The sequence below is a fragment of the Rhinopithecus roxellana genome, chromosome 2 (assembly GCF_007565055.1).
Source record: "Rhinopithecus roxellana isolate Shanxi Qingling chromosome 2, ASM756505v1, whole genome shotgun sequence".
Classification (NCBI taxonomy): domain Eukaryota; kingdom Metazoa; phylum Chordata; class Mammalia; order Primates; family Cercopithecidae; genus Rhinopithecus; species Rhinopithecus roxellana.
The window spans coordinates 133920619-133947833 of NC_044550.1; the positions used below are offsets into that span (position 1 = coordinate 133920619).

At 48.8% G+C, this 27215-nt stretch overlaps 2 protein-coding genes across 7 annotated transcripts in view; one reads left to right on the top strand and one right to left on the bottom strand.

The window, feature by feature from the left end:
- EVC2 (EvC ciliary complex subunit 2) overlaps nucleotides 1-5371 on the bottom strand; it is a 164807-nt gene extending 159436 nt beyond the window's left edge. For 3 of the 4 annotated variants that reach the window (XR_004055663.1, XM_030925843.1, XM_010370055.2), the window contains exon 1: nucleotides 5066-5346. Coding sequence is in view for 2 of the 4 variants with exons in the window: in XM_030925843.1 (XP_030781703.1) it covers nucleotides 5066-5293 (228 nt within the window). In the remaining 2 variants the exon portion in view is untranslated. Of the gene's footprint in view, nucleotides 1-5065 lie in introns of all 4 variants that reach the window. The other variant, XM_030925850.1, reaches the window with a different exon arrangement.
- A 3111-nt stretch (nucleotides 5372-8482) lies between these two features.
- The window catches only part of EVC (EvC ciliary complex subunit 1), a 92728-nt gene continuing 73995 nt past the window's right edge, over nucleotides 8483-27215 (top strand). For all 3 annotated transcript variants that reach the window (XM_030920472.1, XM_030920482.1, XM_030920484.1), the window contains exons 1-5: nucleotides 8483-8836; nucleotides 13491-13616; nucleotides 22143-22226; nucleotides 24300-24532; nucleotides 26197-26281. In XM_030920472.1, the coding sequence (XP_030776332.1) occupies nucleotides 8663-8836; nucleotides 13491-13616; nucleotides 22143-22226; nucleotides 24300-24532; nucleotides 26197-26281 (702 nt within the window). In that variant the 5' untranslated portion in view covers nucleotides 8483-8662. The remainder of the gene's footprint in view (nucleotides 8837-13490; nucleotides 13617-22142; nucleotides 22227-24299; nucleotides 24533-26196; nucleotides 26282-27215) is intronic.

The window sequence follows — 27215 nt, forward strand, 5'->3', positions numbered from 1 at the left end:
TACTATATATTACTATGTATTGCCATTCAGGAAGTCCTTACTTAACATCATCGATAGGTTCATAGAAACTGTGACTTTAAGCCAAATGGCATACTGTATAGCAAAACCAAATTTACCCTAGGCTAGTTAATACAGACAAGAGCTGTTCCTACAGCATACAGTGCTTCTTTTGCTTAAAGTCAAAGTATCCAAGAACCTATTGATGTCCCGTGAGGAGTTACTGCATATCATCATAACTATTATTATCACTGCTCGTTACTGTTCTTATCATCACCATCATCATCATTTCTGATAATGCCAAGAAGTAACTACGAAATCACCACTTTGCAGATGAGGAATGTGAGTCTCAGAGCTGGACTGAGCACCAACTTCAGGAGAATGGAGACTCAGGCACGTTGAGTGCTACATCCCCAGGAGCTGCACAGAAGCATCAAGAGTACCCAATAAATATTTATAAATTGACACATGAAATATCCAAGTGTCCACAGCTAGCAAACAGTAGAGCTGAGGTCAGAACTCATGTTTCTAGACTCTTAGCCCTGGTTCCAACCCTCAGCCACTGCCTCACCACTTCCTGCCAACCTCAGTTACTTCACTTGCATTCATTCATTCAACAAATACTTTTGATCACCTACTATGTGCTATTTTGAAAATGAGGATACGTCACCAAAGGAAACATCAAATGCTCTACTCTCAAAATACTATTTAGGAAAATTACAAGCAAAATCATAGCATACTATATATAATACAAACAAAACAGTAACATACCATAAATAGTGTATTAGAAGGTGATAACAACAGTGGGGCAAAATGAAGGAAAGAGGGACAGAGAGTAATGCTATTTTAAATGGGGTGATGTTGAAAGGCCTTACTGGGGTGACAGAGCGGCTGTCGGGGTATCAGGGGGAGGAGCATTCACTTAGGCAAAAGAAAGACACGTGGAAGGGCCCTGAGGTGAGAACACACCCAGGGTGTTCAAGGAACACAAGGAGGTCCGGGTGCCTGAGCAGGGAGAGTGAGTGGTTTCTGCTCTGGGGACAATGGGAAACCACCGTGAGCTACTCCGTGATGAGTGGCATAATAGCCCTTTTAAATGGGACACTCTGGCTGCTCTGTTGAGAACAGAGAAGTACTCAAGGGGAGACGCAAGGAGGTCAGTCAGGCGGCTCCACAATAATCCCAGAGAGAAGGTGGCAATTCAGATAAAAATGGTGTTTGTAAAGAGAGTGAAAACTGTGTTGATTGTGGGTGTGTTTTGAAAATAAAACCCATGCGATGTGCTGACTAAATGTGGGGCTTGGGGAGAGGGAGGAGGCTAGGAGGGTGCCAAGGCCTTTGGGCCCAGAAAGAAGAAAGACAGAGGAACCACTGGCAGGAAGGGAGCCTAGGGGCAGGATTTAGGTTCTGCCTTGGTGCATCAGTTGTGGAGTGCCCATGAGTCTCCACGGACCATGGCATGTAGGCATGCAGATCCATGGTGGAGCTCAGAGAAGGTCTTGGCTGGACATCGAAATTCGAGAGCTGCCAGTGGATAGATAGATCACCAAAGATGTGAGTGTTGACAGAGGGAAGAAGAGAACCCAGCACTGAGCCCTGGGGTGCTCCGGCCATTAAAGATCAAGTGAAGCACAGACACCCTCAAGATCTCCGTCTTTCCTGACCAAGCTCTCAGGAAGTTTTGTTTTGTTGTTGTTGTTGTTTGAGAGAGGGTCTTGTTCTGCCATCCAGGCTGGAGTGCAGTAGTGAGATCATAGCTCACTGCATCCTCAAACTCCTGGTTTCAAGCCATCTTCCTGCCTCAGCCTCCTGAGAACCTGGGAATACACAGGCATGCGCTATCACACCCAGCTAATAAAATATATATATATATGTTTTTGTAGAGGTGAGGGTCTCACTATGTTTCCCAGGCTGCTTTTGAACTCCTGACCTCAAGCTATCCTCCTGACTTAGCCTCCCAAAGTGTTGGGATTACAAGCGTGAGCTTATTTGACTAATAGTTCCCTTAACTTGGAATTCCAAGGCTGCAATTTTGAAGCTATAGTAATTACACAGTGTAACAGATAATGTTACATCGTATCTGGCTGATTTTTTGTTGTTCTTTTCTACAAATTTGGGACACACCCAATCCACTGAACTTGGCATCACAACCAACCTAAATTACTGTTGTGTGGTGCTTCAAGTAAAATAACAAAATGATACTATTAGCATAATGAAATGGTGAAAATGATGAAAGGATCCCGTTCTGAAATAGACACTTAATCTTTCAAAGGGGCTGGGTGGTTTCTTTCATCTGAATTCTTGGGACATCATATAAGGCTTGCTACCTAGCAGTGATTTCTCAGACTTGTTGGTCTGGGGACTCCTTTACAGATTTGCCAATTATTGAAGGCTCCAAAAAACTTTTGCTTGCGCTGATTATATTTATCAACATGTACTCTCTTTAAATTAAAGGTGAGAATATTTTAAAGTGTCTATTAATTCATTTTAAATAGCAATAACAATGCCATTCCATATTAACATAAACAGCATATTTTCTGAAAACTAAATAAACTAAAACTTTTATTTTCTAAAAAATAAAGTGAATAAAATTTTTTTTTTTTTTTTTTTTTTTTTTACATTTTTGCAAACCTCATCTATGTCTGAGTTAATGGAAAGAGTTGGATTCTCAAATCTGCTTGTACATTAAATCTGATGCAACATCACACTTCCTGTCACCTTGGAAAACTCCATCGCACAATTGTGAGAAAAAGTAATATCTCAGCATTACTGTGAAAATAGCTCTGACTCCATGGACCCCTATAATGGTTCGGTGACCCCAGGGAGTCCCTGGGCCCCACTTTAAGAACCACTGGGGAATAAAACGCATTCCCAGTGGATATCAAATGATCAAATTAAAAAAGGTAAAATCCCCACCCACAGTAACTCACAGTCCAGCAAAGGAAACAGACAAGCAGCCAAAACGATGTGGTAAATGTTCTCACCAAGAGATGTCCCAGCATCAGGGGGCCAGAGACTTGGAATATGACAAGCCCCTCCTACATGCCGGCCGCACCCACGATGATTCCTCCACCTGGGATGTCCTCTCCCCACTCTTTCCCTGGCTAAACCTGCCCATCCTTCAAGTCTCAACTGATCTCCCAGACTAAATGACCTCCTTCCTCCACCCTCTCTCATGGCTCCTCATCCTCCTCCTTACAGCAATCACAGTGTGCAATTAGGCATTGGTCTCCCAGCCCCCTGCACACAGCATGGGACTTAGCAAAGGTGCAATAAATATATATATAGATATAGATATGGAAGGAATGGATGGATAGATGGCATCAAATAATTACATGAAGGCATCAAATAATTACAACAGGAAGAACTAACCTGTGCCTTAGGGAACTGTGCTCTGGAAACAGCCCTTACACCACTGCTCAGAAGAAGAAGCAGAGACCTGAGGGCTGTGACTTGCCCCAGGCCCCAGAAGAGGGAGTGGCCAAGGCAGGGACACACATGGCTGGAGCTCTTTCTGTACAGTGTGCAGAAGGGCTGTCCCAGACAGGCCCAGAGAGACGGAGGAAGGCTGGTCCCATGGACAGCTGGGATGGGTGTGGGCAGGGCCAGGGCCCAGGGGACATGCTCAAGATGCCAAGGGCAACTGAACAAAGGTGCTCATTCCCAGATTCCTGCAAAGGCAGGCCCTTAAGGGTGAGGTGCTCTAGACTCACCATGGTCCTAGATGGCTTCAGGCCCTTCCCAGTAGGCACCGTCCCTCCCTTCTGGCAGGGACCACCCTCAACACCACTGTGGCTGACAGAGACCAATGTGCACCAGGATCTTCTGACTCTGGCTTCCCAGAAGGAAGAGCTTGTGCAAAGCAGGTGAGGCCAGGCACACGGGCTCTGAACTCGGGGGCCAGGGAGAGAGCACAGGACAGGCCTGGGGATTCGACTTCCTGATCCTTGGTTTTGTCACCTGCAAAACCAGCCAGATACTCCCACCTCACAGGGCAGATGAAAGAACCCAGGGAACATGTTCTGTCATTAGACTTTTGAAAGCTCAGGACACTGACATGGCATTTTTCCAGTGAAAACCTAAAGACAGAAAGGGAGCAGGGTCTCTTTTAAGACTAAACCTCTGGAAGTGTCGCAAGTGTCCTGGGGTAGAGAACACAGCAGGACAGGACCCACCACCCTGGGAGAGAGGTGGGAGGACCTCAGGGCAGCATCTGGCCAGGGCAGTCCTGGGAATAGGAGCCTGGGTGTGCTACCAGGGACAATAAGATGGGGGAGGGAAAAGTGCCAGCATGGGACGGCAGTGGTGGGATGTCTACCAGGACAGACCACCCCAGAGGTCTGGGGGAAAATGGATGCAAGAAGTGGGAAAACCATCACCAAGGGCTAGAGGTGAAGTGGTGGGACCTGAAGCCAGGGGGTGGCAGTGGGGAGGGAGGAGGGGCAGACATCCGAGCTGATTTGGAGGAAAAGGCACCAGGACTGGTGACCAACTTTGTGGGGGGAGGTCAAGTCTAGGGTGACAGCCAGGGATCCACGACTTTCGAGTTTAGGACCACAGAAGGAGGGCCAGGGTGAAGTAGGAAGTGGCTAAATCCATCAGCCAGGAGAGTTCAGTCAACTAAGAGGCCAGCCAAGAGCCCCCACTTTCAACAACCGCTGCAATCTCCCAGTGCTGGCCTCTGCAAGGCGCTCTGCATGCGTGAGCTCATCTAACCCATTCCACCCTCTGGGGTGGACGCCGCCACGGCCCCGTTTCAACCATCAGTAAACTGGGGCACAGGAGTGACCTGCCCTAAGTCAAAGCTCGTAAAATGGAGAGCAGGATTCGAACCCCGGTCGCTGGTGAAGTCCAAGCCCGCAGACGCCACATCCCGAGGAAGGTCTCCAGTTTCCCTCGAAGCTTTCTGGCCATGAGCGGGATATACCTAAGGGCCGCGAGGCACCCTGTTCAGATCCTGCCCTCCTTCATTCTTTGCGAAATACTAAGGGTCCTCCCTGCCACCGCCGGTGCAGACGAAGTCAAACCACTGGAGTCAGACCGGAGGCTGGGGGCGGGCCCTCCTTACCTGCGTGCTGCTCTCGGGCCCCACCCCGCTCCGCCCGGGAGGAGTCCTCAGGCCAGGCCCAGACCCGGGAGCCACCTGGGGATGCCGAGGTGGCTGCGCGGCGACGGGGCGCCAGCGGGGACCTGAGCTGGCGCCGAGCCAGCCTCGGTCCCCCAACGCCAGGGCTACCGCCAGGAGGCCCCCGGCCAGCACCCACATGGCGCGCCCCCAGGAGCCCAAGGGGCCCATCGCCTGCCGGACCCGCTACCTCAAAGCGGCGGGTGCTGCCGAGTCGCCGGAGCTTCCGGACCCCAGGCCCGCCCCGCCGCTGAGCATGCTCAGTGCGAGCCGCCGCCGAAAGTTTTCTGGAACAAACACCCGCATCTGGGGCTCCGGGGCCGGGAGGCGCAGAACGGGCGTGGGAGGGGAAGAGCAAGCTGGCGCGGCCCGGGCGTCCGGCGGCCAGGCCTGGGTTTGCTTCCGCCCAAACCAAATCAGAGTGGGTCACTCCCCTGCTCCTCAAGGTTACCAGGGCCCCAAGGGCCCCTCCGCTACCACCTACTCGGGTCTGTAAGCCTCTGCTCAGACGCACTTCTCCTGGGAACGGTTTCCAGACACACGGATGTGAATTCGGAGTTTCCTCATCCCCGTTTAGAAAACGGAGAGGCACTTGGAGCTCGGGGCCACGAGTCCTGGAGCACCCAGAGGGTTCAGGACAGCTCGGGGAGGAGGGGGTGGCAGAGAGAGAAGGAAAAGGACCCTCACTTCCGGTTGCGTTCAGTGCAGCCCAGCTGAGCACCACTGCCCGTGCCTGCTGTGGCTCAGCCCTGGGCCTGCTCGGGTGCCCCTCGCATTCCCAGTGGGAAACAGGCCAGCCGCTGGGCCACCTCTCTGGAGACCTAGAAAGAGGGGAGCTGGTGTCTGAAGTCGCAGCCCTGAGCAAGCTCTCCCTGAACTCTCCGTGGGGACAGGGGTTTGTTTTGCCAAGGGAGGCGGGAGGAGGAGGAGAAAGACACAAAAAAGGGGGGCTGGTGGAGCCTTTTGTCTGCTTCCTCATCCCTGCCTAGGTCCTGGGTGACAGCTGACACCTGTTGAAGGGAGAGGGCTCCACTCCTGCCATCCTTCCTGCAGGGCAGCCTGTTAGGCTGTCTAAAGTCCCAGGCCAGTGAGCCTGGCCTCTGGCAGCCTATCTCCCCACAACCCAGACCATCCAAGGACAGGCCTTTCCTGAGCTAACATGGACAAGGCCATGGGGTTTGAGAAGCTGAGAACGTATAAGCCAAGTTCCCACACCAGGGGGTACGTGGCAGCTGTCAGGCATGAGACAAGGCCACAGGCTAATTGCCAAGCATGTTGCTGGACCATTGGTATTATTTGACAGTCAGTAATTTAAAGGTTAATTTAATAGTCATCTTTATCATAAAGTAAAATGCAAATAACCCTACATTTAAAAAATGTTCTTATTACTATTTTTTATAGAGTCAGGGTCTCACCGTGTTGCCAAGGCTGGTCTTAAACTCCTGGGCTCAGACAATCATTCACTTCAGCCTCCCAAAGTGCTGGGATTACAAGCGTGAGCAACCACACCTGGCCCAAACACCACATTTTAAAAACTAAAGCCTAAGCATTCGTGGAAATACCCAGTGTAAAACAACAGCATCAAGTTATTGCCCTCATATGCGTCCCCAGGAACTTGGAGGTGCTTCTAAGGAAGTATATAAGAAGCTCCACATAGTGGAGAGTTTGTCCTGAAGCCAGACAGACACAGGTGTAAATGGGACAATAATTCTGTCCCACTCCTTAATTGCAAGACCTTAAATGAGTCACCTCTCCTCTCTAGCTGTCAGTTTCTTCGTTTATAAAAAGGATGAAGAATTTGGGTAACAGTTCTCATCTTGCCACGAGGAAATGATGAAACAAATAGAAACAAGCTGGACATCCAGGCTGAAAGGGCAAAGCCCTCCTCTGCTGAAACAGATCCACATGGTGTCCCCTAGCCTGGCCCACACTGGGAAGCTCCACAGGGTAGGAGTGTGTGTCTGTGTGTGCCCTTGTGTGCAAGTGTGCAGTCATGCACATGCATGTGTACTTTACCCAGGCACCCAGGACAAAAGCAAACATCTAGTAGCTACCCCATAAATGTGTTTGGATGAACGCAAACATTGTGTAAGGGCACTTACCCCAGAGAGGCCGTGAGAGTGAGGGAAGCGGGTCTGTTTGGATGAACGGAGGCAGGATGGCGCACTTCCGGGTTTTTCATCATCATCAACTTTTCCCGTGTGCGTGAAAATGCAGCTGACGCCCGGGAAGGTGCAGATTAATCAGGCATATGCCAGGTGATGTCAATCCGAAGAGACCAAGATTTACCTGGTCGCACCTGCGGAGCACCCCCCTCCTCCCGACACGCCCGTGCCCCGCCTATTGCCCTTCCACTCCTAGAAAAGCCGCTCCCGGCAGATGCTCGGTATGGGCTTCCTCAGCCCCCACCTTTGTCGGGACTGTATTAGGAACTTTGCCTGAGAGCTCTACCGGGTGACTCTCTCGGCCTCCTTTGCTGGAGGCCAACAGACTTCACCCCCATACATTTTTCCCTGGAGCTAGATGACCAAAGAATAAATTTGCAGTTTTGCTTTTAGCCTTGCCTACTCGCTGGTTCTTTTGTGCTCTCTCTGGTGGTCTTAGAAAAACAAATCAGTTTGTTTAAAGCAAACACAGAGTGATGAACTGGTCTAATTGTTTACCGCTCTACACAACTATGAGATATACACTACCCTGGACACTGCCTGGTTTGTGGCTGGCCTATTCCCCAGCTTGCAACACACAAACAGATTCTCCCCAAGTGCTGAGTAAATGAATTGATGGTGCAGTGTCCTGGACCTAGTGGGGACCGGGTGTAAGGGTCTTTCTACCCAGCGTCTCAGTGGAGACTGGGTGTAAGGGTCCCTCTACCCATCCTCCTAGTGGAGACTGAGGGTAAAGGTCTCTCCACCTATTGTCTTGACCTTCCCTGGGAGAAAATAAGATTAAAACAGGAGACTTCGCGTGAGCAAGTTCAGAGGCGTGGAGGGCGGTGTGGCCCCGGGAAGGTTGATGGTTAGAGGTTAGAGGCAAGGGCAAGGGGTTGGACTTGCATTGGTCCCAGCGTTTTCATCAGGAGGATGGGCGGAGCACCCACCGCAGAGGGTTATGAAGAAAGTTAATGAGATCATTAAGCTAAATGCTTAGCATATTCTAAGGCTCAATAAAGTTAAAGGAGCCTTCCTCAGTGATCAGGGTCCCTCTTTCTCCCCAGGAACCTAGGAATCCCAGTGGAAACCGGGCCTGCTCCGGAAGGGTCAGGGGCTGGGAGGCGCGCCTCTTGCTGGGCATGCTCAGTGCAGGGGCAGGGCTGAGGCGGGGGTGGCTGAAAGTTTTGAGCGGAGATCCAGGCTCCTCCCTCCCGCTCGGCGAAGCAGGGAAGAGGAGAGGAGTAGCAGTCGGGAGACTGCACAGGCCGGAAAGTCTGCTGGGCGCGCCGCGCCCCTGGCCCGCCCGGGCTCCGAGTCACGCGTCGCCGCCCTGGCGGGGACCGTGCAGCAAGCAGCGGGATGCGGCGGGGCGGCCGCCTGAGCGCCGCAGATGGCCGGCGGCGGGGCGGCCTGCAAGAGCGATGCGCGGCTGCTGCTGGGCCGGGACGCGCTGCGGCCGGCACCCGCGCTGCTGGCCCCCGCCGTGCTGCTGGGCGCCGCGCTCGGCCTCGGCCTCGGCCTCTGGCTCGGCTGCCGCTCGGGCCGCCGGAGCCCGCGACACCAGGTGGGTCGGCCGAGCAGACAGCGGTGGGGCGGGGCGCGGGGCGCGTAGCTTCTCGGTCCTGGAGACCCGGCTCTGCGACTCCTTGAGCCTGGTTGGGGACTTCGCGCGCAACCGCTCAGGCGTCGGGTTCTCCTGCTCCAGGAGGACGGTGCCGGGGTGACTAGAGGGCATTGACCTGGGGTCCCCTGCGGTGCCAGTTACATCCCACTCCGTTGGGTGATCCTAGACAGCAGCCCATCCGCGCCACGCCTCGTTCTCCTTATCTGCAGCACCAAGGGTTTGGACAGGATGCCGACCCAGCTCACCGTGGTGGACAGAAGGGCTGCTGGGACTCCCACGCCTGAATGCCTATTCCTGCTTCTGCCTTTTCCATCCTTCTGGTGTGGGTTACGTCACCTGGCCTGAGTTCCAGCCGCCACATTGGCATTCATTTTTTCATTCATCAGTAAAAGTTTTTTCACAGTAAAAGTTTTCGGGCACCTTCTACAGCCAGTCACTGGCCTAGGGACCACATTCGTGAGCAGGAGAGACCCTGCCTTGCCTGCTTGAGGTTCACAGCCTCAAGGAGAACGACGAGTTGCAAGTTTACAAGTGAACTATCAGTTATGACACCGCATGGGGAGTCTGCGATGGAGCACTGGCAATGCTAGTGTTTATTGAGTGCTGTTTACCAGGCACTGAACTAGATTTAGACCCTCTGCCTAAATTATCTCAATGAATCTCCACAGCAGTTTGAGTTGATTTCATGAATGTCTCTGCTTTGCAGATGAGGAAACTGAGGCACAGAGGAGTTAAGTAACTTGCTAAAGTGACAGACGTGACCAACCCCAAAGCCACTGTGTTCTCTGCATGGATGAGGGTCGGGGTGGCTGCTTGAAGGAGACCGGTGGATGCTTCATATGCAAGTGGCCCTCATGGAATTGGCTGTGCATGGCAACACCTGGCCTATGGCAGGCATTCCATCAGTAGTGGTATGGCCACTATTTTAGATCCTTGCAGCTTCTGCCTCTTTTGGGGGAGGAGGGTAAAGTCTGTGAGATTAGAAACAAGATGGCTGGTCTTGACCTCCTGACCTCGTGATCCTCCCACCTCGGCCTCCTGAAGTGCTGCGATTACAGGCATGAGCCACTGCATCCGGCCTCCAGTCTTAGAACTGTTGTAGAACCAAACTGGGTCCCACTCACCTCGCACAGTAAGACCTGATAGCTATACTGAGGTTTTGCAGTGGTAAAAAGGAAGGTTTTTATTCACAGGGCACCAAGCCAGGAGGACTAGGCAGCTCATGCTCAAATCCTGACCTGCCCGATGACTTGCAGGTGAGGGTTTTTAAAGGTATAGGTAAATTTCAGGAAAGCAGAAGTTATAGGCAAAATTTTAAATCAGTACACGAAGGTTACAATTGGTTTTGGCCTAAAAGGGCGGGACATCTTGAAGTGGAGGCTTGCAAGTCAGAGGTAGATTCAAAGATTTTCTGGTATGTATTTTGTCAAGGAAGAGAAGCTTTGTTTTAAAATGTGGGTTCAGCAGAAAAGAACATTAGGTCAGGCTCCTGGGCATGACTTCCTCTGGGCCCCCCAGGAAGAACTTTCCAACAAAGAATGGTGCTTAGAGTTCAGATCTCAGATAAGGGGCAGCTGAGGACCTCAGCCTCCAAGTGGATCCATTTGATGGGGGTCCAGGTTTCTGAAAAACAACTCAGGACATGTGTTAAGTGTTATCTTTAATTTCTGTAGGGAAACCAAACATCTCCTGACTCTAACTTCCTGGCTATTAAGTTACTATTACCTTCTTGCTTATCAAGTTGCTGATAATTTCCCTTGAAGAAAGTCAGGATTTTCCTTTATTTCCAGGCTTAGGGCAGGGGATTTGCAGGCCCCTAAAAGAGGGGGACTTTGCTTCATCTCATAATTTCCATGGTTGCTGTTGAGAAAACTGATTCTATTCTGATCCTTGATACTTTACGTGAAACCTCTTTTCCTTTTGTTCCTCTGTAGAATTGTAAAGAACCTTTACCTTTGCTCCTAATAAATAAAATTGCACCAGGATGGTCTTAGTGAAAGTCATTTGTCATCCACAGTGCCAGGCATTTGGAACGTCCTTTTGATAGAGAATCATTTTCTTGATTTCTTTGATGATTCTTTTCCTTTTGTATGTTCTCTTCTTCCAAGAACCCTATCATTTTTTTAGGTTGAATTGGGCTTCCAATCTTAGTCTTTGTCTCTCACTTCCCATCTCTTTGTCTTTTTTTTTTTTTTTTTTTTTTTCTTTGAGACAGAGTCTCACTCTGTCACCCAAACTGGAGTGCAGTGGCCAGATCTCAGCTCACTGCAAGCTCCGCCTCCCGGGTTTACGCCATTCTCCTGCCTCAGCCTCCCGAGTAGCTGGGACTACAGGCGCCCGCCACCTTGCCCGGCTAGTTTTTTTGTATTTTTTAGTAGAGACGGGGTTTCACCGTGTTAGCCAGGATGGTCTCGATCTCCTGACCTCGTGATCCACCCGTCTCGGCCTCCCAGAGTGCTGGGATTACAGGCTTGAGCCACCGCGCCCGGCCCTCTGTCTTTTTTACGTTACCGTCAGAAAGACGTTTCTCAACTTTATACTTGTATTGAGTTTTTCGTATTTTCAATTTTCAAGAGTCTTTTCTTTGTTCTGAGAATGTTCTATCCTGTTCTTATTTTATGAATGGAATACCTTCTCTGATCTCTCTGATAATATTTTAGTTGTTTATTTAAGGTGTTTTTTTTTTTTTTTCTCCGCCTTGCGTAGTGTGTTCCCTGCTTGCTTTTTCCTTTTGTTTGTTTTGGATTTTATCTTTCGTATTAGAGTCTGTCCTCAAATGGCTGGTGACCCTCTGGACATTTTCAAGTGATGCTGGTGCTCCTTCTGTGGGATAGGTATTTTTTTTTGGTGATGTCTTTACTGTAGGACTATCTGACTGGGTTCTTCTTTGCAGGACACTTGTACTGGCCAACCATGCTTGGTAAACAACCTCCCAAATCTCCAGCCTCATGATCTACCCTAAGACTCACCCCAGACTGCTGCATCTACACAGGTTTCTCTCTATGCCCAACATGGGCCTGCCTCAAGGCCTTTGCACTTGCTGTTCTCTCTCTCTAGAATACTCCTCACTCAGGTATCTCAATGACTGATGACCTCACTTCTTTTAAGTTCCTTCTCAAATGCCACTTTGTCCAAGAGACTTTGTCTCCCATCATCCTTCATTCCCCCACCCTCCACTGTTACTCTAGAACACGATTGTCCCTGAATTACTATGTATTTTTTCGTTTATTTGTTTGCATCTTTCTTCTCTCACTGCAATATCAATGCCACAAAAGCCGAGGCTGTGTATTTTGTTCATTACTCTGTTCCCAGTACTTAGAACAAGGCTTGACACAAAGCAGATGCTCAATAATAGTAGCTGATTAACTCAGTGACAAACTGGTGATATTTCTTTACTTCAAAGATTATGTTCATGAGCAGCTAATGATTAAAGAAGTTGAGAAATATCCAGGATAACAGAATTTTAAATATCGTCTATTCTCCTTATTTGTGGTAGTTACGTTCTATAAACTCACTGAGAACACAGCGTTAGTGAACACCAAACCATTGTTCCTAGGAGAGAAACAGGGTTAGGTTCCTACAAGCTTCTGGTCACAACATTTCCATTAACCAGTCAATACGTACCATAGTTCTATGTATGTTTCAGTTTAAAGATATCTTATTTGATAGATATTTTTAATTTATTAACATTGGACTCACAGACATCAGCACTGTAACTCATACCTGAATGAAGCTTCTGTAACACACCCATTTCTCCAGAGGGCATGTCATAGTTTTCTTGTGTTTTGGGAGACTAGATAGCACTTCTGCACTGTGTTTGGTGATTATTTTAAACAGTAAAGTCACCAAGAAAAAGCACAGGAATGCAAAAACTGTGCTACTAGAGTATGAAAAGAATGTTTACAGCATGAGAGCAGAGACAAGAAGGCAGGGTGCTACCTTGTTCCATCTCAACTGAGCACATGCATGCCGGGCAACTCAGATTGTTCATCCTCTGTGTGTATCTGTGAATAACTGTAAAAGCACCATGAGCATTGGTTTGGGAGTTATAAATAAATTTTAGCAAGTATAGGAATTGGCAAATACAGAATCCATAAATAATGAGCACTCATTGTAGTTCAGAATAGAAACTACTCTATAACTTAAGGTCACCTAACATATTTTCTTAAAAACCATTCAATGGAGTGATCAAAATCAACAGGAACATTAATATGCATGTGCCATTTCCCATGCTTAGTTGTTAAATCCAAGGAGCTCCCAGTCCACTGGGGGTTCCAACCTAGAAGAAAAATGGAACAAGCTTTGCTCTGCATCTTGGCTCAAGTCCTGAAGGTGCTCTGAAATGGGGGCATCCTGGAGGCCTTAGGGGGACTTCTCAGGAAGGTGACCTGTGCAGTCTTGAAGGACGTGTAGCAGACCCCACGTAGGGTGGGAGGCATTATACAGAGAGGACCAAGCTTGAGAAGCACAGAGGCAAGCAGAAGTGGCCGCTGGACTGGGGGAGTTGACTGGCAAAAGTCTTGGTGGGAACTAGGCCAACTGACCTCAGTGTTGTGTTTCTATCCACCCCCAACTCCTGACCTTTCGGTTTTAGAAAGACGACACTCAAAATCTGCTCAAGAATTTGGAGTCTAATGCGCAGACCCCCTTGGAAATTGGCTCCCCATCGAGGAGGAGGAAGAGAGAAGTGCAGATGTCAAAGGACAAGGAAGCTGTTGATGTAAGCTTGGTGTTGGTGTTTGTTTGTGGAGGCACATGTGGGAGGTGGGGTGTCCCCCTGGCAGCCAGGTGTCATGTAGACAAGCCTCTGACAGATACAGTTTCCCAATGGGCTGCTCTTTTGAGGCATAATTTACATACAATCAAATGCGCAGACTTTACGTTTTACAGTTTGATGAGTTGTGAGAATTGCATATCCCTTAGAACCAATACCCCCACTGAGAGTGTTTTCATCACCCAGCAAGTCCTCTAGTGACCTTTTCTGGTCATTCCCCACCCCTGCACACTTCCAGAGGCACCCATGCGTGGGATTTCCATTGGTTGGTTCTGTGGTTCTCGAACCTTATGCAAATGGAATTGTGCTGTTCCGTGCCCGTGTTTCCTCCGCAGAATGCCTTGAGATGTTTCCCTTTCATTGCGTATATCAATTATTCCCCCATTTTTATTGCTCAGTGGCAGTCAACTGGGTGGATGTGCCACGCTTTGTTGATTGCTCTCCATTTGGTGGGTGTTTCATTGGTGGACTGGGCTGTTTTTAGAATTTGGCTGTGATGAATAAGCCTACTATGAATGTTGGTGTATGCGTTTATTTTCATTTCATTTTACTTCCTTTAATTAAATCTCTAGGAATAGGAGTGCTGGGCCTCTGGAAGAGATGTTAAAAAAATTCTCTTTGTTCCTGCCTTCCTGAAACCCTTACTCTATCCACAGAACATCGCTTTCTGGGTGAGCCCCGTGGGTGGAGAAGATGTGACATTTCTAGTCACCTCCTTGTCTCCTAGAAAGTACTGCAGGCTTCGTCTTCTGGAATAAGGGGAGAGATTGAACTAGCATTATTTTTTAGCATCTACCCATGCCAGGCAGTTTTACACCTTTCACCTGTGAGTGATGCCAACACTCACGTGAGTGATCTCGTGCCCTTCTCTCAGCAGCCACATGAGGCTGATCTGAGTTATATTCCCGTTTTCCAGATGAGGAAGCCAAGGCTCAGAGGTAGGCTACTCTCCTGAGTCCCGCAGCTGGAGAGTAGCCAAGCTGATATTTGTCCTTGGGTTTGCCAGGCCCCTGCTCGGGAGTGCTACGTCTGCACACCTGACTCCTAGCCTCTGCCCCTTTCCAACCTGTTCCATCCTGTTCCGCAGCCTCAGCTTACCACAGAAGAAAGTGGGCTGGGAATTTAAAAACGAATTTCCCCAAAGGTCCAAAGTCAGTAGGGCTCAGCTTCTAATTACTCTGAACAATCAGCTTTTGCATCAGCCCTGCATCTCCCTCCCTGGCTAGCAGGATCCTATGGAGGGGGCACTGCCCTGCCCTTGGCCAACGTGGAACAGGGGAGAGATGGGCAAGCCTCTGCTGCTTTCCTGGGACATGGCTTGTAGGAGATGCGTCTGGAACAAGCAGATCTTTAACTTTATCCTTGGTAATTATTAGCTTGATAATGGGTATCTGCTAGGTGTAACTGAATAGTGAACAGGTAAGACATTACTAGGCAGGAAAATATGAGTTAACTTTACAGCAGGGTAGAAAGACTTTAGAACCTGCAAACACTGATTGAGTCCCTATTTGGATGTGCCCTGTGCTGCCTCTCATACTGTGTCTTGCCTCTCCACGTGTGTCTGTATGTGTCCCAGCCCATCACTCACGTGTCTCTGTGGGTCTTTCTGTGTGTGTCTTTGTGGCAGTATGTGAGCTGCAGGTACACGGCATCTCCCTGTCTCTGTGTCTCTCTTCCGCTCATCTCTCTCTCTACTGTTCTGCCCCTATCCCACCCTCTCACACTACTAGAATCTGCTGACAGGTGTGAAAACAGATGTCCACCCAAAAACTTGTACACAGATGTTCAAAGCAACACTATTCACAATAGCCAAAATGTGGAAACAACCCAAATGGAAAAACTGGAAAAATAAAATGTGATATATGCAGACATTGGAAGGTTATTTGGCCATAAAATAAAATGAGGGGCCGATCCATGCTACAACCTGGATGAACCTGGCAAACATGCTAAATGAAAGACGCCACTCACAAAAGACCACATGTTATAGGATTCCATTCCTGTGAAATGTCTAGAACAGGGAGATTTATACAGACAAAAGTAGATTAGTGGTTTCCAGGGGCTGGGGCAGAGGAAGGGGAGGGATGGGGTGACAGCAAAAGAGGACTGGGTTTCTCTTTGATGCCATGAGAATGTTTTAAGTTGACTATAGACTGGGCATGGTGGCTCACGCCTGTAATCCCAGCACTCTGGGAGGCTGAGGCAGGCAGACACTTAAGGTCAGGAGTTCGAGACCAGCCTAGCCAACATGGTGAAACCCCATCTCTACTAAAAACACAAAAATCAGCTGGGCCTGGTGGTGTGTGCCTGTAGTCCTAGCTACTTGGGAGGCTGAGGCAGGAGAATTGCTTGAACCCAGGAGGTGGAGGTTGCTGTGAGCCAAGATTGTGCCACTGCACTCCAGCTTAAGTGACAGAGCGAGACTCTGTCTCAAAATAGATAAGTAAATAAAGTTGACTATAGTGATGGCTGCACATATCTGAAGATACTGAAAACTATGAAATATTATACTTTACATGAATGAACTGCAGGGTATGTGAATTAAATCTCAAAGCTGTTAAACAAACAACGCTGCTCACACATACGGTGTCCTTGAATGTGACGAAAACAGTGCTGGCTTTGGGACCTAGAATCCTGGAACCCAGTCCCAGCTCTGCCACATGTTTGCCGTGTGATGTTGGGCAGGAAGCATAACCTGTCTGAGCCTCAGGTTTCTCATTTAAAATGACAGCAGTGATGGTGCTCCCTCTGCTATCCCCGAGTCACCCAGGGCTGAGTTAATGCGTGTGAACGTTCCTGCCACAGAATAGGTGCTCAATCAGTGTTTGCAGGGGGGCCTAAATCTTTCTACCCTGCTGTAAGGTTATTTTTTTCTGCCTAGTAATGTCTTACTTGTTCACTATTCAGCTACACCTAGCAGATGCCTATTAAGCTAATAATTACCAAGGGTGAAGTGAAAGATCTGCTTGTTCCAGTGACCGGCTTGTCAGAATGCTCTTGCATTCTGCAGACTGAGCTTGTCAAAATATGCGGTCAGGGCTGCTTTGGCCCAGTGGGTCGAGCTATAACTTTCTTGTCTTCCAGTGCACAGAAAACCAGGGCCTTATGGTTCCTGCCACGCCTTGGATGACCTCTGTTTAATGAACAACTCATCTCAGCCGAAAACAAACAGAAAATTCCAGAAGGCTCTGAGGCATGCTATTCCACAGCCTCCGTCTCTCCATCCCATTCCTTTGCTGTGGAGGGAGGGAGAGTGGGTAGAGCCTTTATGGATGCATTTACACATTCTCTGAAAAGAACCCCTTTATATTGGTGATGGAAATGGCTTTTCCTTTCCTGCAATTATACTTTAACCAATTTGCTGAATAATTGCATTGCTCTAACTGAGGAAGTTTTACCTTGTACATTTTGCTGCAACCAATTTTCTAAATAATTGTATTGCTTTGGCTGGGGAGACTCTTGGAATTTGGAGGACACCTGACCTTAACGAGGAGAGCTTTTAAAAACTAAAGGCGGTGGCTCCTGTTCAGGTAGCAGAGCCTGCTCCTTCCCTGATTTTGGGTGTCACATGCTCCTGCATCCTTGCATCCCCTGGCAAAGACCATGACCGTCCTTAGGCTGGCCCTGCAGGGGTTGCAGTCTGCAAGTAGATAAGGTGGAGCCTTCCTGCCAGCCAGGATGTGTTTCTGATGCCCATTTCCCGACTCCTCCATCCCCAGGTGCTGCGCCTACAGGTCTCAGGTGGGCCCTGCACCAACATCCTTTCCTTCTTTTTGTTTTTTTTTTTGAGACGAAATCTGACTCTGTTGCCCAGGCTGGAGTACAGTGATGTGATCTCAGCTCCCTGCAACCTCCACCTCCCAGATTCAGGCGATTCTCCTGCCTCAGCCTCCGGAGTACCTGGGATTACAGGCACCTGCCACCACACCCAGCTAATTTTTGTATTTTTAGTAGAGACGGGGTTTTACCATGTTGGTCAGGCTGGTCTTGAACTCCTGATCTCATGATCTGCCCACCTTGGCCTCCCAAAGTGCTGGGATTACAGGTGTGAGCCACTGCGCCCGGCCCTTTCCTTTTCTTTTCTTTTCTTTTTTTTTTTTTTTTTTTGAGATGGAGTCTTGCTCTGTCGCCCAGGCTGGAGTGCAGTGGCCAGATCTCAGCTCACTGCAAGTTCCGCCTCCCGGGTTCATGCCATTCTCCTGCCTCAGCCTCCCGAGTAGCTGGGACTACAGGCGCCCGCCACCTCGCCCGGCTAGTTTTTGTATTTTTAGTAGAGACGGGGTTTCGCCGTGTTAGCCAGGATGGTCTCGATCTCCTGACCTCGTGATCCGCCCGTCTCGGCCTCCCAAAGTGCCCTTTCCTTTTCATAATTAGGTTTTTGTTTTGTATTCCCCTCTTGAAGGTAAGCTCCTGGGAAGCAGGGATTTTGCTTTTCTCTCATGGTCACCCTTTTCTTTGTCCTTTCTTTTCTCCCCTGTTTGTAGGAAGTTTAAAAATGCACAGGGCCCTTTTGCTTTTGTATCTTTCCGTTGAGCAAATGTGTCTCTCCTGGATAGTCAGCCAGGGCTGCTGTCCTGGGTGTGACCTGTGAGGTCACAGGGACCACACTCAGATAGGCCCCCTCTTGGCTGGTGGACTCTGCTGTCGCTGTCTTGAAATTCTTAATCATTATTACATAAGAATCCTCATTTTCATTTTGCAGTGGACCTTGAAAATTAGTCCTGAGTTCAGCCTTTTCCATCTTCCTGCCATTCCTTGTTCACTGACAAAACTTCAAGCAGAAAGTGGGCCAGAATGCAGGGGATTGAGAGCAGGCCAGGCTCTGTACCCTCAGGTCAGAGGGAGGCCAGGAAGGGTTTTAAGAGGTGCATCGATGGAAATTCATGCTTAAAAAGATCATTCAGGCCGGGGGCGGTGGCTCACGCCTATGATCCCAGCACTTTGGGAGGCCGAGGCCGGCGGATCACGAGGTCAGGAGATTGAAACCATCCTGGCTAACATGGTGAAACTCTGTCTGTACTAAAATACAAAAAATTAGCCAGGCGTGGTGGCGGGCACCTGTAGTCCCAGCTACTCGGAAGGCTGAGGCAGGAGAATGGCGTGAACCCGGGAGGCAGAGGTTGCAGTGAGCCCAGATCGTGCCACTGCACTGCAGCCTGGGCGACAGAGCCTCAAAAAAAAAAAAGATCATTTGATTCCCATGTGGAGAATGAATTGGAAGGAGTTAACCTCTGATCCTCAGTTCGCAGCACCATAAGGTGGGCGTGATGATAATAGTCCCCACCTTCCCAAGCTGACTGATGTGTGATAATTAAATGGGCAAACATGCATAAGGTGGCTAGACACGGTAGACCCCCAATACATGGATGAGGAGCTGGTTAGGAAGTGATTGCAGATCTTCAGGGTAAATATGCTGGAGGCATAGGCCAGGGCCATGGATTACAGAGAGATTTAGGAGGTTAAGTTGATGGGATTGATTGGTGGTCGGTTGGATGTGGGGACCTGGGATGTGGAAGTGTACGGTGCCTCAGTATCTGATGTAGGTTCCTGAACACGGTGAAGCCAAGCCCAGGGACCTTCTCTACGAACCCCCACTTCCTTTTAAACTTCATGGCACTTACTTTTGCTCTTATTCGCATCATGTTGACAGAGCCAGCTTGGCATCAGCTAAAGAGGGCGGACCTGGGGCCAGCAAAGCTGAATTCAGATCCCGGTTCTAGCGATGATTAGCTGTGTGGCCTTGGGCATGTGGCTTCACCTCTCTGTGGCTCATTTTCTCTGTCTGGAAATGGAGACAGTGACCTCTGTGGCAGGGTCCTTGGAAGCTTAGGGAGGTAGTGTATGTTGGTGGTCTTCCCTGTTAGTTTTTTTTTTTTTTTTACTTCTTAAAACCTTTCCTTCAACTTTTATTTTAAGTTCTGGGGTACGTGTGCAGGATGTGCATGTTTGTTACATAGGTAAACGTGTGCCATGGTGGTTTGCTGCACAGATCATCCCATCACCTAGGTGTTAAGCCCAGCATGCACTAGCTATTCTCCCTGATTGTCTCCCTCTCCTCACCCCCTCACAGGCTCCAGTGTGTGTTGTTCCCCTGACCCAGTGTGTCTATGTGTTCTCACTGTCCAGCTTCTACTTATAAGTGAGAACGTGTGGTGTTTGTTTTCTGTTCCTGTGTTAGTTTGCTGAGGATAATGGCTTCCAGCTCCATCTATGCCCCTGCAAAGGACATGATCTTGTTCCTTTTCATGACTGCATAGTATTCCATAGTGTATTTGTACCACATTTTCTTTACCCAGTCTATCATGGATGGGCTTTTGGGTTGATTCCATGTCTTTGCTATTGTGAATAGTGCTGCAATGAACATACGTGTGCATGTATCTTTATCGTAGAATGATTTCTATTCTTTTGGGTAGATACCCGGTAATGGGATTGCTGGGACAAATGGCATTTCTGCTTCTAGGTCTTTGAGGAATCGCCATACTGTCTTCCACAATGGTTGAACTAATTTACACTCCCACCAACAGTGTAAAAGTTCTCCTTTTTTCCGCAGCCTCACCAGCATCTGTTGTTTCTTGACTTTTTAATAATCGCCATTCTGACTGGCATGAGATGGTATCTCATTGTGGTTTGGATTTATATTTCTCTAATGATCAGCCATGTTGAGCTTTTTTTCATATGTTTGTTGGCCACATGAATGTTTTCTTTTGAGAAGTGTCTGTTCATGTTCTTTGCCCACTTTGTAATGGGGTTGTTTTATTCTTGTGAATTTGTTTAAGTTCCTTGTAGACTCTGGATATTAGACCCCTGTCAGATGGATAAATTGCAAAAATGTTCTCCACTTCTGTAGATTGTCTTTCACTCTGATGATAGTTTCTTTTGCTGTGCAAAAGCTCTTTAATTCGATCGCATTTGTCAGTTTTTGCTTTTGTTGTGATTGCTTTTGGTGCTTTTGTCATGAAATCTTTGCCTGTGGCTGTGTCCTGAATGATATCGCCTAGATTTTTTTGTAGGGTTTTTATAGTTTTGGGTTTTACATTTAAGTCTTTGATCCGTCTTGAATTAATTTTGTAGAAGGTATAATGAAGGGTCTTCCCCCATTCTTGTCACCCAAGTCTTTTTGTGAGTTGTAAGGTATAGAGAAATGACAAGAATAGGAACCCCTGGTGTGGAGTGTCCCTCTCGTGTTGCTCACAGGGCATCACGGTGCAGCTCTTCCTGGAGATATATCTGGGTCACAGTTCTGGCTCAGTGGAGGCTGTGTCAACACCCCATATTAGGAGCAAGTGATCAGTCCTTCTGTGTTTCCCACAATAGGGTGTCTTATTCCAAGGTGAACTTTGTGATTGAAAATCGGTCACTGGTGATGGAGCTCACTCTTCAAGACGTGGTTGAGAAGCACTGGAATTGACCCAGATGCAGTTTTCTTCCATCGGTGTGTTCAGAATTGCCCAGTAGAGATTTCTCACAGTCTGCAGTGCCAGGCTCCAGGCTTGCCTGTCTGCTTATCTTCATTCACTATCTGGTTGTTTCCAAAGCATTGATTCAGCACTGACTTTACAAAGTGCAGAGCTGGGATGGGGATGACCCAACAGGAGAGAGATGCAGAGGATGTGGGGATATAGGGCAGGCCATGGATAAGTCCATCCAGCTTCTTATTAATGAGTCAGGAGAGGTGATTCCTGAGCAGGATTTGACAGTGGTTTTTGTGCCACTATGCATAGCAGCCCACTGATGAGTTTCTTCTCTATTCTAGCGACTCAGCAGGGTGCTTCGTGTATGTGGTCCTCAAGGGCAAATACTCTACTGGTTTACTATCTGGGAAGACTGAGGTTCAGAGAAGTTAGAAGACTTGTCCAACTACTTCCTTTTGTTTAAGGGTCTAATCCCAACTCTTGTGTAAATACGACTGCATGTGCTTATACTAACCCTGGCAATGCTAAAATTATTTTGTGTGTTTGCTTTTTCTAATTCCTTAGGAGACTCTCTTGTTAATTATTCTCAAGTTATTCAAATCTTTATTTCTTCCAAAGCTGAAGAATTGTAATTAAATGAACATTGTGCCATTCTCTTTTGATAGCATTTGTCTGTTCATCCATCTGTCCATATACCCATCTATTTTTTTATCCACCCATCTATCTCTCTACCTTTTCATTCACTGATCCATCTGTCTGTCCATCCTTCCATCCAACCACCCATCTATTCTTCTGTCTACCTATCCATCCATCCACCTCTCTATCCATCTGCCCACCCACCCATTCATTCACCCATCTATCCATCTATCCATCCATCTGTTTGTCCACTCATCCATTCATTTTCCTTCTGGCAAAGAAGAGCTAACATGAATCTAAATATACCTATCATCGTCCCTTTCTGAGGCTGCTATTACAAATGGGATATGGCATTTTGGAAAAACTTGACAACTTACCCTTCATTTTACAGAAAGTCTCCCACGTCATTTGTGTCTTTCCCTCCCAGGAATGTGAGCCGCCTTCCAACAGCAACATCACAGCATTCGCCCTGAAGGCCAAAGTCATCTACCCCATCAATCAGAAGTTCCGGGTGAGAGTCCTGAGCTCCATCATAGAAAGCCAGTTACTTCCGTCATGTGCCAGAGATTGGGAGGAAAGTGGGGGGATTAACTGTGCGATGTTTGGTCCTGTTTGAGGGTTTTATGGCAAGTTGTTTTAATAGGGATAGTTTTGAGGCTTTGTAATGGAGCAAAACTTAGGGTTAATCTGTCTTACAGCAGTGTTATCAGGAGCAGGACATGCCCATGGTAAACATGGTAAGGAAGTTTCATGGTTCCTTGTATCCCCAGGGACATGAGGTGACAGCACAGTAGGACAGCTCCCTCTCTGCCTTTTTAACACTAATACAAACACTGATACCGACTCAGTTCTGAGCACTAATCCTCATTCACAGAGCTCTGGACTAATGCCAGCAACTGGCACTTACTGAACACTTACGTGCACAGGGCCAGTGTCATGCTAAGTATTTGTCATGCATTAGGCAGTTCAACTTGGTGTTATGCCTATCAGGTAAATAATATTGTCTCCACTTTACACATAAGGAAACTGAGGCCCAGAGTGGCTAGTGACCTGAGGTCATGTGACAGGAAGTGGCAGAGCCTGAGTCAGACCCCAACACCTGTTTATGGTTACACCTTCCATGGCACTTCCAGGAGCCCTCAGCCTGGGAGGTGCTTTGTGCAAAAAAGTTTCCTAGTGAAATAAGTTTGGGAAAATGTGGCTTGCCTTCTTGGTGGTCAGGATGACGAGTTCTGGAGTCACAGCGACTCAGTCCTAACCCCATCTCAGCCGTTCACCGTGTGGTGCTTCCTGACTTCTCCTGCCTCAGTCTCTTTATCTATGAAATGGGGATGTTGGTGCTCCTGCCTTGCCCAGTTGTTTTGTGTGTTACACAGGATAACATACATAAGAGCTCAGAACAGCACACAACATCTAAGCACTCAGAACATGTTAGGATCTTTCAATTATTATTTACTTTTGAAGACAGCCAAAGCCTGTTGAAGGTTCTGAGAATTCCTGCACCAAAGGAATATGTTACCTTATTTAACACAGGCTTTCCCAAACTAATTTTTCCATGGAACCTTTGTGGTGAGCAGTAACTGGCTCATGGAACTGTTCCCTGGAACCCACATTGGGGACCATGTCCTTCAAGTGGTTGAAGGGTGGGACGGGTGGGTGGATAAAGGGCATTTCTCCATCCTCTGTGTAGGCCCTGCATGGGCCCTGGGGATCACGCCGTGGTCAGCAGAGCATCAGCCCCACCCTGGAGGCCCTCACTGCCTGGGTGGATCAGAATACACTGAGAATGCAGGACACTACGTGATGAAATAGGCAAGAGGCAGACGCCCAGGGACCTGTGCAGCCAGTATGGCGTCTGAAATCCATACCTGGAGGGAGGGACACTTCCACCCAGCAAACAACAAATGGGGGGTGTTTCAGGCAGGGAGACCAAAGTCTGGAAAGGCCCAGAATTATGAAGTGACCAGGAGCGTCTAAGCCAGAGCCACTTCAGTGTGGCTTGGGCCGCCAGAGGTGGAGGCTGACATTTGCTGGGCCCTATAGCTGTGCCAGGCCCCAGGCTGTGACCTCCTGTGGGCCTGGTGTGCATGGTGCTCCAGCTTCTTGATTAGGAGCATGAAGCCCGTTGGTGGGCAGGGGGCAGGAGGGTGACTCCTGCTCTGTGCAGGCGAAGGACAGGTGGTTGGCAGGATTCATGGAGGGAGCAGGCCAGGGGGTCGGACAGCAGCGAGAGAACTGGGTCAGGGCAAGCGCTGGCTGTGGAGGAGGTCAGAGTTGGCAGCTGGGAGGAGGGTGCAGCTAGGTGTCCGGGGCACAGATCCAGGTTGGCAGTTTAGGGGAAGGAGCCTGGTGCAGAGGGGCTGGCCTCATGAGGACAAGTGAACTGTGATTCGGGCCTTTGGGATGTGGGTGTGGCAGAACCTGGGATGGAAGCTCTGTGGTATCTGCTGGCACCCTGGCCAGTCTCCTCCAGCCAGGCCTTCCTGTGAGCGGCTAGCATGAGTCACTGGTAGAATTATGAGTACTAGATCAAATCCCCGAGGCATCACATGGAATGAGTGTGACTTTCCTACTGCCACCCCAGCCTCTGGCCGATGGCTCCTCCAACCCGTCTCTGCATGAAAACTTAAAGCAGGCTGTTTTGCCGCACCAGCCGGTAGAGGCCTCCCCTTCCAGCAGCCTGGGGAGCCTGAGCCAGGGTGAGAAGGACGACTGCAGCTCCTCATCCAGCGTCCACTCGGCCACCAGCGATAACAGGTTTCTCAGCCGCACCTTCCTCCGGGTGAACGCCTTCCCCGAGGTGCTGGCTTATGAGAGGTAAGGAGAGGGGGCGATGGAGGATGAGGCTTCCGGTCCTCTTGGAGTGGGCCAGGGGCTCACATCATTGTCAGAGGAGGAAACAGAGGCCCGGAGAGGTTCAGTGACTCTGCCAGGGACACACAGTGACCCAGCGTCACCGTCGGAGCCCCGGATGCATTTGTGCTGTGTTGCCCAACACTGGGGTTATGGAGTCAGGCCTGATCCCCGGGGAGAGACGACAAGGAGGCCTCATTTAATCACTGGCGTGCCCTTAGCTGCTGGTGAAGTTGATTAAGTGGGCAGAGTGCTAATCACTTTACAGGGATTAATGATCTCATGAGGATTTTGCCCAGTGAGGGGGAGCCTGGGACAGGTTCAGCAATCAATAAGTATTAATCAGTGAACGAATGAATTTCTCTTAATACCCCTGTGAAGGTCATACTGTCATTTCCCTCAGTTCACAAAGAATAAAGGGAAACGCAGAGAGGCTGCGTGACTTGCTGGTCACACAGCGGTTAGTGACGGAGCCAGGTTTGATCCAGCCCAGAACAGGGCTCTGCACATGGTAGGGGCTTAAGAAACTCAGGCTGGCAAGTTCATACACCAGGCCTCAGGCCTCTCTCTGCTCCACAATTCCGTGAATCTGAGGGATGGGATGAGCCAGGGCACAGCCTCTGCTCAAGGCTGCTGCAAAAAGACTGGGCTCAGTGCCTTGAGCCTGAAGGTGGCCCAGACAGAAGGGACTTCATTAAAGAGGGGCCTTCTTGGATTGGCCAGGCCTGGCTTAGAATGGCTTTCTTTCAGCATTTGAACTTAGAGGATTTGAAATGGTTTGGGTGGGAGAGTCATCATTTAAAATGCATTTGCCTAAAGGGAAAAAAGGTCAAAGACTTTTACACTCTTCCGTGTATCTGCCCCTGCTGACCCTCTGATGGTCACTTGATTTCTCTGATTCTCTCTTTCCTGAGTCAGTTTCTGCATCTGTAAAATGGGCATGAGAATGTCTCCGCTAAGGCACTGAGGAAAGATGACATGTGATGATAGACATGAAAATGCTTGAGGTTGGGCACCATGGCTCACGCCTGTAATCCCAACATTTGGGAGGCCAAGGTGGGTGGATTGCTTGAGCTCGGGAGTTCAAGACCAGCCTAGGCAACATAGTGAGACCCCCTCTCTAAAATAAAATACAAAAATCAATGGGGTATGGTGGCACACGCCTGTAGTCCTGGCTACTCGGGAGGCTGAGGAGGGAGGATTGCTTGAGCCCAGGAGGTGGAGGCTGCAGTGAGCTGTGATTCTACCACTGCACTCCAGCCTGGGAGACAGAGCAAAACCCTGTTTCTGAAAAGATAAGTAAATAAATTTGTTTTAAGAAAATACTCAAAGGAGGAAACGTCATTTTTATTTCTCTCCCTTCCCTCTCTCCTTTGGTTTTCTCTTGGAAGTCCCAGCAGCTATGTCTCTGACACCAGCTGTTCTCTTCTGGCCATTAGTGGGTTTCAAACAGCTCATTAGATCCCTTCGTATAAACCTGGAGTAAGTGTAAGGACCTCAGCATGCTGTAGAATGAGAGTCTGAGGTAGAGTGTGCTGTGGCTTGTACTGATTAGGGACATGCCAATATCCTTACTCATCATTTCTGATACCCTGAAAGTCTTTTCCGATTCTCATTTTATTTTGCAGCGTAGACATTGACCTATGTATCTACAGCCTTCACTTAAAAGACCTGCTGCATTTGGACACAGCACTGAGGCAGGAAAAGCACATGGTAGGTGGAGATGTTCGCATTCCCTCCTTTTCGTGGGGACAGGAGCTGGGGCACAGGGCCTCTGGGTGCAGTGAGTCCCAGATACCCTTGAGAGGCAGACATCAGTGGAAACGGAGCCGCCACGAGGTAGGGAAGGCAGCACTGTCAGGCATCCAGACACACAATGGAAAAGTACTTCATGCCTGTTGGTGGAGCATGGCCTTGACTTTAACCAGAGCTGTAGGGGCCTCAGCAGAAAGATGCGTGCCTCCTCCCGGGGTACACCTCCTGCTGCAGATAGAGATAAGAGATATTTAAAAGAGAATAATATTTTTAAAGGAATGATAATAATGATAAGAATATTTATGAACATAAATTTTCTTGAGTCTTGCTATGTGCTAGGTCCCAGGAGTATTACACTTAAACCTCAGCACAACCCAGAGGGGCAGGTGTCATTATCATGTCCACTCTGCAGGTGAGAAAACTGTGGCACAGGGTGGATGACTTACTCAAAGTTATAAAGCTGCAGGGGTGGCGCTGAGATGAGAAGTTCAGTACCTTTTTATGGGGCCACGTGTTCTCTTGACTGAATGAACAAGAACTCAGAACTGTGGATGTGGGGAAAACAACATTAGTCTCTGCCAGGTGCACCTGGCCTCTTATTGCATCAACTGTAGACCTGAGCTGTGGGAAACCAGAGAGACGAGTCCCATTGTAGCTGCAGAACCCCGGTGGGTTTATTCAGGCATCAAGACCACAGCGGTTAAAAATAAGTGTTATTTCTCCATAAGGCACATTCTCTGAATTACTGATTGAGGGATGAGACCCTACAGAGAGAAGGCAGATGAGACAAAGGGGAGAGCTAGGAACAGAGGTGGACAGACACACAGATATGTCTACAGGGCACGCTTACAAACTGGAGAAGGGCAAGAACGTCACATTGGAGGCCAGGTGT